This window comes from Lactuca sativa, chromosome 1 (genome assembly GCF_002870075.4).
Source record: "Lactuca sativa cultivar Salinas chromosome 1, Lsat_Salinas_v11, whole genome shotgun sequence".
NCBI lineage: Eukaryota > Viridiplantae > Streptophyta > Magnoliopsida > Asterales > Asteraceae > Lactuca > Lactuca sativa.
The window spans coordinates 88,467,929-88,480,397 of record NC_056623.2 but is presented as its reverse complement, the minus strand read 5'-3'; the positions used below and the strand labels follow the sequence as shown (position 1 = coordinate 88,480,397).

General features: G+C 38.1%; 1 protein-coding gene and 1 long non-coding RNA gene across 2 annotated transcripts; one reads left to right on the top strand and one right to left on the bottom strand.

The window, feature by feature from the left end:
* Positions 1-3,785: 3,785 nt before the first annotated feature.
* Positions 3,786-4,395, bottom strand: LOC128125828 (AP-2 complex subunit alpha-2-like). The gene is made up of 4 exons (XM_052766121.1): positions 4,311-4,395; positions 4,137-4,243; positions 3,959-4,063; positions 3,786-3,876 (listed from the first exon to the last, which is right to left on the bottom strand). Exons 1-4 carry the CDS (start codon positions 4,317-4,319, stop codon positions 3,786-3,788), a joined length of 312 nt encoding a protein of 103 aa, XP_052622081.1. The 5' UTR covers positions 4,320-4,395.
* A 229-nt stretch (positions 4,396-4,624) lies between these two features.
* On the top strand, positions 4,625-5,414 carry LOC128127009 (uncharacterized). The gene is made up of 3 exons (XR_008224997.1): positions 4,625-4,678; positions 4,747-4,900; positions 5,145-5,414. It is a non-coding gene; the product is annotated as an uncharacterized LOC128127009 (long non-coding RNA).
* The last annotated feature ends 7,055 nt before the right edge of the window (positions 5,415-12,469 follow it).

The window sequence follows — 12,469 nt, the reverse complement described above, 5'->3', positions numbered from 1 at the left end:
GCAGCCAAGCTTCACCACGATATTGTTGGTCGATTTGTAATGAGGAAGGCCTGACGTCGCCGGAGGAGAAGTGACCAAAGGCGAAGCAAGGTGAATCGTCCATTGTTTCAGAGCTAAGAGAGATGCAAGAGTGTTTTCGTTCTTGAAAAAAGCCCACTACAAGAAAAAAGGCCTTTTACGACGCGCAAAATACGACGCTCATTGATCTATGTTACGCAAAGGAGAGTGACATTAGAAAAATGTCATCTCTTCAAAAAATTTAAGGATAGAAGACACGCATTATTGCGCGCCCTTAAATTAGTGTCTAAAAAAAACACGGAGGGCACCTATAATAAAATGCGCGTCGTCTAAGGGTGTCGCTTTATATTTTTTAATGGAACGCGCGTTCCATCCTTTAATAGTGGGGGAAAGGGGGAAATGAAATTCTGAAAAAATTAAAAACCCCGCCATGCTCTCCTCTCCCTTCTTTCAATCGTTCTTCTCTCTCTCTCTCTCTCTCAATCAAATACCAAAAATTGACTATTGTTGGAACTAGGGTTCCGGTTCTTAGTGAAATCGAAGGTTTTTTGGTCACCAGGCCATGAAATTGATCAAAGGGGTACAGTTTAGAGTGATTTCCATATCAAGTAGAACAGTAGCTCCATTAAATTCAAGGTCTCAAAACTCCATGGTCAATTACCATCAACATTCTACTTCTTTATTTGTTCCAGAGGTTTGTCTTCCTTTATTACGAGTTTATAACCTTTTTAATCAAACTCAATTATCCCTCGATACCTAATGTTATCTTTTGCGTTGTTGCTTCTGCTCTGTTCTTCTTGAAACCTCCCCACACTCTCATGTCGAAACATAATTTATGATATCAAGTTGGAAATCAATAGAAATGGCTATGAAGGTCGGTTGGGTTGGACGATTCTCTGGAGGATGAGAGAGATTTGGACATGGCAGATCGTAGGGCTACAGAGATTGAGCTTGATACCATGGAGGGTTTTGCGTCAAGGGAAAAGCTCCACCATCATCTCAACGACCAAGGTTGGTTAGGGTTTCTGTTTTTTTTTCTGTTTTTTCTTTTTCTCCTTCCCCAGTTGAAAATTCTCTTTGGTATGTGCTAGTTCTCTCTCCAGCTTCTCATTTTTTAAGATTAATTGTTAGTGGAAATAGGTTTTAGATTCATTGAAATGTTCTCTTTTGCTTCCTTTTCTCTAACGAGCATTATCTGTTCTATTTCATATCTAATTTATATGGTCTGATTCTCTTTTTGTTTATTGGGTTTTATGTGTTAATCTGTGATAAAAATAAGTTCACTTTTTTGTGCAGGTTTCTTGACTTGAAGTTTAGTTTGTCTATCATATTTAGAGATAATAAACGAGTCTCTGGGAGGTATGCAATGAGCTTTAAGTAGGTCAATTAATAGATCCCATGAATCCAAGTGCACCACTTGCATGAGTTGGATGAAGTTGTGGGTTACATGAGCCTGTGTTACCCTTTTGGGCTAACTGCCTCGGTTCTGTTTGGAAGACATCATAAGGCCATATTACAATCTCCAAAAAAAACTTTCCTTGTTCTTCTTTGCTTTAACTTCATCAGCCTCCAGATCTAATATTAATTTTTCTCTTAGATTCAGAAATTGATAAATCTCTTAAACAAGGTTTATCCCATTTTTTTCTTCAGTAGTGTAGAAAGACATGTTGCCAATGTATACGGTTGTTGAATTTTGGAGTGCGTGTTCATATTCTTATTGTGTTCCTGGAAACCTTTTGTCGCGATACGCTGAAATCTTTGTTGGATCCTGTAACATTAACATAGGTAATGAATAGAATGCACACTGATAAGTGATATTGGTAATTTAGTAATTTTAAAAATAGGAAAAATATTGGATATTACCTTAAACATCAACGCCATTGCACCTTATCTGAAAATGAAGACAAGTAGTATACTGTGTTGTTACTCTCGAGTTAATAGTTACACATGCTTATAGAAACAAATCTGATGATGTTTAAATTAGTATGACTATCACATTTGTTGCATGAAATTATTCTTACAGAACCAACTCTGATGATGTTTAAATTAGATGAGAAGCTGAAGTTGATAGAATCTCGTCTGGAAAGCAAAGTATTTACTAAACCACCTCAATACTCAACCCCTTTTACATTGTTTTCATCATATTGTTACATATAACAAGATACACTTTTTGTTATTGTAGAATTGAGGGCCCACTTCAGGCTTACATCCTCGTTGACGTACATCACGTGATATTCCTTCGGTGTGGAGTTAAGAATTTGGGGGTTTCTTTCAAGAAGCAAGTAAAATGTACAGCAACTAAAGTTTACTTGGTCTCAAATTCTTCTTGCCCAGGTTGTTTTTCTTCCCTCATTGTACTTTTAGTTTTCCCGCATCTTCTTATAGTTCCGAGATGCTTTCCATGTGCTTATAAGCTTGCTGGTGTTTACAAACTTATTGGCACGCATAAACTCATTTATATCTTGTAATCATCTTCATGTTTAATAAGAATATATATTGCGCATTTTGATTGTAGTCTGAGGCTTGTAAGGTTTTTAGGTCATATTGAATTAAAACTGCATAGGCTAAGTTGATGAACTGTTGTGAAGTGTATGTTGCTTTACGCTAATATATGTTTATGTTTTCAGGTTCCAATGGCTCCAAAACAGCCAAACACAGGACTCTTTGTGGGTCTAAATAAAGGGCATGTTGTCACCAAGAAGGAATTAGCACCTCGTCCTTCCGACAGAAAAGGGGTAAGTAACAAATCATGATATCTAAATTGTGTTGAGTTTCTTTTGGTTAAATTAATGGTTGTGTTTCTTTGGATTATATATAGAAAAAAAGCATAAGATCACACTTCGTGAGAAACCTTATCATGTATATTTGAGATCTTTTGTCTTTAAAATAAAGGGCTTTGAATCATACCTTGAGCTATAGAACTCAAACGGAATCACGGGTGCCTATGATTCTGTTTTCCATCAGATCTATAGTCATATTGTAAAAATCATACCTTGAGCTATAGAACTCAAACGGACCCCAAACCAGTTCCCAAAGTTCACAAATTGAGTTGGCTAACTTTCTTAAGCAGGCCTACCTCACTGGTAAGGACTTTATCTATGTGCAAGAATGGAATCTTTGCTGTTAGGTCTGATTCGGGTCTGTTCTGATATGTCATTTTGTTTTCATCATTTATAAGGCTTGGAAAAGGATCCAGAGTGATTCCAAGTTTCTATATGTTCCTGATATTATGAATTTAAGATCTGGAGCAGATGGGGTGTTATTTCCAATTATAAATTGGTTAGAATTGATCCAGACTCCAGATCAGTGGGCAGTCACCAGCTTTTACTAGTGTTGTGATTGTCCACAATGTGAATTTTATATCCGGAGCTTGGGAAATGCTTTTCATTCAATTCCAACTCTGAGACTTTCATTTGTATGTCCTTTACTTCTCTGAATTTTGGTATGGACGAATTCTACTTACAAGTTGGGTAGAATTGGCCAACCTCACTTGACTGTCTTGTTGGAGACAGAAGTGATACACCTTTTTGTAAAATTCATATTTAATTCATCCTTTGGAGTTAGAAGGAGTTCTTTATAGTTCTGGAATCCTGAATAATCATAGTTTCCTATAAAATTTAGTTAAAGCTATGTTTCTGTTTTAGATTTTGGAGTAAATCCATTTTGAACAGCAGGTCTGTTTTAGAGACCTTGCTGTGATTACTCTTTTCTCAACTCATAGCTTCATTACTTCTCCTTTCTAACCTTTAGTCCTTCTAAGATGGGTTTTAAAAGTTTAAAATTTTTGCAAGTGTGCTAGTGAAAATGAATAGCTGTACAGCTCTTTGTTGTATCTCAGTATCAATGCATGTTTCATATCTGTCAATGTATGTGAAATTAAATATTATCAAATTTTGCATATACAAAAAAAAAGTGTAGCTCCTATTTATTATAAACTCACTTGCTGAATATTGCCCAGATCTGGTTTTGTAATTCGGGATCTGGTGGTTGAGAGTGCATCAAAATCTTTGCGTATGTTGAGAGAAGAATGGATATTGTTGGAGTCCTGTAGAAACAAAAAAAAAAATAAATGATGATCACAAAAGAAAACATAGATGTATAGAAATAGAAATACTCACGATACAGTAGGAAGCTTCTCATGTATAATGACAAAAATGTCCTTTGGGCTACACCCAGGTTGTCTGGCCAAAAGATGGCTGTATTCTCCAAGCAGATAAGCGCTAACCTGCATAATGACATCAGCATACAGTTGTCTATATTTGTGTAGGAAATATAAGATATAATCTACATACCTTCACCATTGTCTCATGTATTGCAGGCTTATCAAGATATTCTCTAGCTTTGAGAGCTGCATAAGGCTAATGATTAAAAAAAGAAAAGTGAGTCAGTAGTAAGTCCTATGAACTTTAATAATGCAGATACCAATCTACATTCTACAATACCAAATTAATTAGAATATTCATGAATCAGAATGGACATTCTAAAGATCATCATCCAAATGCACCAAAATTTAGAGTAAGATCGAACCACTATTAATGAAGGTATTCTACTGGGCTAGGATGCTTGTTGTTTGGATATGGAGCCATGGAAGAACTTGGACCCTTCTGTGTTAACAGTGATGGAAAAACACTCTACCCCAACCACTATGCATGGAACAATGGTAACAAAAATTCCTTTAATTACTATGTCCCATTCACATCACTTATAATCTTAGTCCCTGTCTTGTAGGTGCATGCCTAACCCTATAAAACCTTTGCTTTTGAGGTACTAACTGTTTTCTCCTGGAATTTTTTTTGCCTGAGATTTTTTGCTGCCAGCTATCCCTTCGGGACCACTCTTATGTATTATGTTAAAAGCACCAATTCAGAAATTTGCTGATTATGTAAGTCAGCTTTCCTCTTCCTTTTTGCTTTTTATTATTTATGCACCCTTATGCCACAAATCTCTTTATTTATCATACTAAATATGCAACCATCCCTTATTTTACTCCTAACTTGTTGTATAATTCATTCATGTCAGCTGCATATATGTTGCATAAAATAAATTGGTAAAAGTAGACATGTGAATTATGCATCTGTTATCTCAAATCTTACATTTATTTTTATTTATGTTATTGTTTTTTCCAGCTTTTAGGTGTTGGTGTCAAGCTTGTTGGCAATACAGTGTGGAGTACCCTCTTTCATCAATTCTTAATAGTGATGTCACGTGAGAAATCATTTTTCTTTTTGTTAAACAAGTCTTTATTATCATGTATTAGGTCATACCATGGGTAAAAACAGCCTTGCCCCTGGTTCCGGGGTTGTCACAAAATACTTGACTTTTTAACTTTGTTTGTGGTTTCATTTAGTAATAATCCTTCTGAGGGGGTGTTTGTTGGGCTGCTTCTTTCAATGTCATTAACAACAGTGGTAAGTAAAATCTTACTACTATGAACCTCTTTTGCTTAAACCTACCTTATTGACCTGTAGCTGATTAAACATTAAATTAATTATGCAGGTTTTGAAGTTTTTGATGGAAAAGAATAGTGTTAATGCTCTTCATAGAAAAGTATGTTGGTATTTTAGGAAATTTGGCTAATAATTTAGTTAATTATATAAAAAATATTGAAATCTTACATTTGTCTACTATTGGAATGATTATTTGTAGTATTACATTTGTCTACTATTCGAATGATTATTTGTATAACATTAACTTTTGTGCAATGCATTGTATTATTTGTATATGGTATTTTATTTTCCATTATGTGACATAAAATGCAAATTTAATATGAAAATAAGTAAATCCATAAATATATATTTTTTTTAATTTAAAATTACGATACGCAAAAATGTGTGTCATCTTCATTTATGACATGGCCTTTCTTGACAGGGGCTTTCTTGATACGCATTGCGTGTCATTAACACGCGCGTCGTAAGGTTACGACACGCGAATGCGTGTCGTCTTCCTTTATGACAGGGCCTTCCTTGATACGCATTGCGTGTCGTAACCGCGCGTCGTAAATGCGTGTCGTAAATGCGCGTCGTAAATGCGCGTCGTCTCTAGACGACGCGCAAATGCGCGTCGTCTATCTTTATGACATGGCCTTCCTTGACACGCATTTGCGCGTCGTCTGAGCCATTTACGACGCGCAATGAGCGTCGTAAAAGGCCTTTTTTCTTGTAGTGGCCCTAGCTAAAATGGTCACAACGATTTTGTGGAATTTAGTATTTGGTGATGTTTTAGGATTTTGTTGTGCAAGAAAATAGGAGTGGTTATGATATTAGGGTTTTTTGGGTATTGATCAGTGAGGAGAGGGAAGAACGATGGAAATAATGCAGAGGATGAACGAGATGTTTGATGATACTGAAGATGAAGATAAGGGACCTGGGGCTTTTTCTTGCTAAGTAGAAGAGGCGGGGGGATTAATTTTTGGGATTCAATAGGTGGGGGTAATTTTCGTCGATTTCATTTCCCGCCTAAAACGCATGTTTCACTTAAAAATTATAAAGCGACACATTTACACGACACACATTTTATGAAAGGCACCCTTCGCATTTTTTTTTTCTTTTCTGACACTAATTTTCGGGCGCGCACAAATGCGTGCCCTCTATCCTTCAAATTTTGCAAAACTGACATTATCTTTTAGGGCACTTACAAATCCGCGTCGTCTATCAGTGAGCGTCATTGTTTGCGCGTCATTAAAGGGCTATTTTCTTGTAGTGCGGGTTTCCGCGTGATTTTTGGTTCCAACTTGCAAAATAATTTAATTAATCATAGCTATATTATTTTATTAAACCAAAATTTTTACGAAAAAGGTTAACGGGTCTGAAATTTCATTAACGAAAGATATGTAACGGAAACGAAAAAAGTTTCGGGTTGTCACAATAACCAACATACTGGTATTTTATCCAGTACACCACTACAATTGCATCCTATAATACAAGGGTATATGCACATAAATCAAGCAGATCACTACAACACAACAACGTCCTATATACAAAGATATATAACCAAGAATCCAAGGAATGTATAACCATATGTACCCAAATGTGAGATAGAAACTCGAATAAATGATCCTACTCTAGAGCCACAACCTTACAAGGAACAGGCAGGAAATCATAGATCAAGATTCCTCAGTCTATCCTACGTGACTACATGTAGTCCCTATGACATCCCTCTACTAATGATAACCAAAGTTGATGGGCCGAAATTGGTGTCATCGACCCACGGGTACAGTGAGGAAAAACCAAACCCGAACACTGAGATGTTCTTCCCTTTCTGCACTGCTAGTTGTCATGAATCTACTAATCACCAAACCAGGTAGAATGTTAATCAACAATCCAATACCCTCAAGTTTGTCCTAATGTAAAATTGAACACAAAAGTCAACGGTCAAACCTGGTCAATGTCAACTGCACGTCGTGGCCCTCTGAGGCCACGTCGTGGGGGTTCTCAAGGTCAATTAGTCAGCATGTAGGACGTTGCCATGTCGTGGTCCTCCTTGGACACACCGTGGCAATGCCATAACAAGGCAGTCACGGTTATTGACTTTGCCACTCCGTGGCTGCCTTTATCACGCCATGGCCACTAGAAAATAATTCTTATTAAGAGCTTAATACTTTCAGATCTAAGCTAATACTTCCATATCTAGTTTTCCATACTAACCTAATTGATAGAGTTTCCAAATTTATCCATTAGGACCTCACCATAAGACAAGATCTAAAACCCTAAGTCCATTAAGTCCCTAATATGACCAAAAGTCAAACATGGGGTGAAGTACACTCAAGTTAAGACCTTTTTCTCACTAGCTCAAAAGTTCATGACCAAATGAGCACCAAATCAAGCTCTGTAGTTCCTCAAACTCCAAGAGCACCCAAGAATGGGACCAAAAGCTCAAACTAGAAACAAGAAGAACAAAGGTCATGGTTTGAACTTTATACCTCCAAAAGCTCATAAATGTGAAGAAGATCTTGGATCCAATCTTGCTCATTGCTTCCATGCACCAAAATGAACTACTTTCTTTCTCAAGTTTCACCAAATGAAGAAAAAACCTAAAGATAGAGCAACCAAGCTCAACACTAAGGTAAGGAGGCTAGGGTTTTGGAATGGGTAGATGGAGGCTAAAAGAAATGACCTAGAATGGGAGTTAAGGGGCTTAAATATGGGAGAAACACTACACTACATGGGCTTGGATTGCTACCGCTGCCACTCCAAGATCATCAATTTCCACGCCGTGGTAGCCCTATACAACACGTGTTCTATAAAATTTCACACCACATTGTACGCATCCATGACATACATCGTGGTTAAGGGTTTGCTCCAATAACCTTATTTTGATTCCTTCCATATTGGCCATCCTTCTTTTGGAAACATGTCTTACAATTCTCCCACACTTAAATTAGATTTCGTCCTCAATATCAGTTCTTGAAGTTTCATTTCAAACACCCTCGAAACCCCTTATGGGTCCTTCAAACTCAACTCCCTTGACAGGAGTTGAGATCATTTGCATACATGAAACTACGACCATTGATAAGACAAGTTCCATGCCCAGGTTGTTGAGACAAGTCAACCAGAGACTCTAGGGGTCTAATTCACTACTACCATGACATCCCTTGATCTCCCGACACCTCTGCAGACTTAAAGAAGAACAAGCGACCTGACAGAAGACCATTCCACAAAAGAAGAATTGCCCTCTTAGCCTATGATCTGAAGATCCCAAAATCAATGACAACCTCCAAGAAACTGAGCCACCACATTTTTCACCCATGCTAACCAAAACCCACATGCTCGACCCGACCAAGGTTTCCTAACCTTGCGTCACTTATCAAAAATCCAAAATAGGAACAAATTCTACACCATAGCTGACTTCCTCACACATCGACACATCTGTGAGAAATTCTTACAAAACCTAGCAGACAAGGATAAACCATCTTTTCTATCAATTATGCTTACCGGAATCCACAAATTTGATCGGTCCTAGATCTTCTTGTCTAACGTTGCTATACTAATCCCACATGTAAATGCACCAACGTACGAAAACCAAGCGGCCACATACTAATCTAACCCATACTATAACTCGTTCCGACATCTCTGCTCAACTATACACTGACAACACTCGGGCTTACCCCGATCCACTAACCAAAAATGGCACTTAGGATTACCCACAATCCACCAACCAACAACAGCTCTCGTAACTTAAAATGTCGCATATCTATCCCAAAAAGACTTAGCTCGCCCTACCAGGCCTTTGGGCCATGACTCAGACTTCCAAGCCTTAATCTAACAAGAACATACAAGGAAGCCCTCATCACATCCCTCAACCGGGGCTCCTAACACCATATAGTTTAAAGCGCAACTACGCCCTGCAGATTTATATTGCAACAAAAACAAATACGACTTGAAGGGAAATCTATTAGTTAAGGATGATCTATTTATGAAATTAGAAGATTTAGCAGTGGCGTGGAAGTCTTGAACTTGGAGAAATGCGACTGAGAACTAAATCTTGGCATAAGGTCTCCCTGTTGTGAGGTTCAACTCGCCCGCACTTGAAGTATGCTAGAATTTGACAACTTCACAATCTTTCGATAACCAGACCAACTTGAACTCTACTGATTGATCCCAACCATTGATATCCAGATACATAGGAGAGTCTGAACCCACATAACATTCATAACTTCCAACACACATGCAAATATGGACAATGATAATTAATCCTTTCATAATAAGGAATCAGTTAAAAAATAGAGATAAATAAGATAAATCCATTTAACTGATCATCCAAGATTTCAACTGAACTTCAAAACATAAACATGATTTACAAATGAATACGGACACTATAACAATCGACTAAATAGAATAACAGATAACTCAAACCTTGGTCACTGGGGATCTGGCCGTCCCACAACGACCTTCGGGTAGCTACCAAGCTAGGGGTGTTGGGTACAACACCTCACCAAAAATGAGAAAGGGATAACGAGTTCTAGTGTGGCCCTCCTACCTGCACTAGAAGCAAACTTGCATACTCCACCTGCGACTATATTGAAATGACCCTCCTCGCCACACATGCGACATACAAAATATTGACACCTCCCATCATGAAATTTTCCACACTTGCTACACTCAGATCTTCGCCTCTCAATTGATCCATAAATCAGGTCGGCGGACTTGAATCACTTGGCCGCCGGTTGATGTTGTCTCTTCCTCCGTTATCTAAATCTCCTACTCAATCTCCCTCCTCCTGGCGGTTGATTGTATCTCGATCACGGTACTGCTGAGAAGATACAAACTCTCGAATCTCCATCTTGAGCATACTTAAGTATCGCAACATTTATGCCTACTCTGAAGCGGCATACTCTGGATAGTCAAGAGCTCTCTCCAAAAATATCATGGTGATCTCTATCACTGACTCTGTTGTATGTTTGAGAGACAGGTACTCCTGCACCAGTCACTCTCACTCCATAAGAGCAACAACTTAGCACATAACAGATCCAAAAATTGTTGCCAAGTCTCCGCGGCACGCTCTTCATGCGAAAAACCCTTAGTCACACACTCCCACTAAACCTTTGCACCCTAACAAAGAAGATTAAGTGCAAAATTTACCTTATGGTTCTCAGGACACCACATGTGAAGAAACATCCCTCCGCATCATAAATCCATCTCAAAGCGATAATTGGGTCCCTGTCACATCTGAACTCCAAAGGATTCGTATAACTGAACTCTCGGTACTGAATCACCTTGCCTCTCTAATACCCTACAATGGAAATGGTTGTAATAGTTACGAAAACAAATACCTATGTGATGGAGGCATAGCACTAGTTAAACTCCTTGACGCAAACAACTCTGGAATCGCCTCTCTGATTGCTGAGGCCGCCTCAACAACAATGACCCTGCAAATCTCTTCCTCCTCCAGACCTACTCTCACAGTGCCACCATCACCTGATCATGAGCCTCTAATATCCGCCATACTAAAAATAAACCATGGAAAGCTTAGACATCGAAACATAGTGCTCAACACACCAGGTCACCCTCCTATTAGTTCCTTAGTAGCCTCGAGATTCTTCCTGAATGTCATACAGATCATGTGCTTTCAGTGGTACGAGCCTATAATACCTTCTACAGATATCCGTTGTCCGTTCAGAATTCATCCCAAGGTCCTAAGTCACTGCACTAAACTACTCCTGGGTGTGATAACACCTACTTCTCCTACGAGCTACAACTAACTTCCTAGGCACTCTTCCTAGGATTATCCTCGCTCTCGCACTACTGGCTACTTTTGTGCATGCTTGTTGTACATAATATGAGGTCAAATAGACTGTCGAATAATGGAATCTATCCTAAGTCTACAACCACACAAGGAATAGGAAATAAGGCTAAGTTGATCATTCTAAGGCTATTTAATCCCAACCATATACAATAATAAAACATACACGTAGCAAACACACACTCAAATAACATATAGCAAGCAATTCTCTATATTATAAGGCATCACTGAAATCAGGCACTTATATCCAATAGTCCCTATGATAACCTTAGACTATCCACTAACATGCTTTTCTAACAATTCATATATATACAAGTTCAAATTCAGTACAAATAACAAGTACGGGTATTTTGGGAACCACTCTCTTACTCGGGCTCTAGATGACTGTACACACCACATCTTCCTATAAAACCAAAGTTAAGTTAAGGTTCACGTTCCTGATCCCAAGCTAACAATCAAAAAAGAACATGACAAGAGACAGAGCCCATATCCATAAAACAACCTTTTTGTTATAAATTTCCTTTTCAGAAACTTTTAGTGAAAATTCTCGGATCCTAGTTTGAGTTTAGATTCACACAAGTGTTCCTCCAAGTCACTCAAACCAGGACCTGATACCAACTTGTAACATCCCATTCTCACAACCAAAATTTTTCATTTTTAATAATGTAAAACTTCCTAATTATAAATACATTATTAAGAAAAACCATTTATTCCAAAATACATTTATCGAAAATTAGTGTAATATCATAAATGTGGAATCCTCAATGTTACTGATGAGTGTGTACATTCTTGCGTTTGCCTTCCCTTGATCATCAATAGAACCTGAAACAATAAGCAATCGGGTAAGCTCAAAGCTTAGCGAATTTCCCGCAAAATACCCCATATAACAAACGCATTAGCATGCGTAACGGGCCCACAATCATCAGAATGGAATACCCTGGCCCAATCAGTCATCAGACTATAATGCTAACATGTAACGAGTCCAATCGGTGATCAGACTGGAATACCCAGGGTTTGTTGGCCTGCCAACTTAACCCAATTGCTTTTCAACCTTTGTTCCTATGACTAATAGTCGGCCTACACTAGGTATCTTGGCCTATAGCATGCAGTAGGACTGCCTCAACCTCATACACCACCATACGTCGACATATAAACAATCAAGGATCAAGTAGGCACATAATACATGCAATTAGAGATGCAAACAAAAACCATA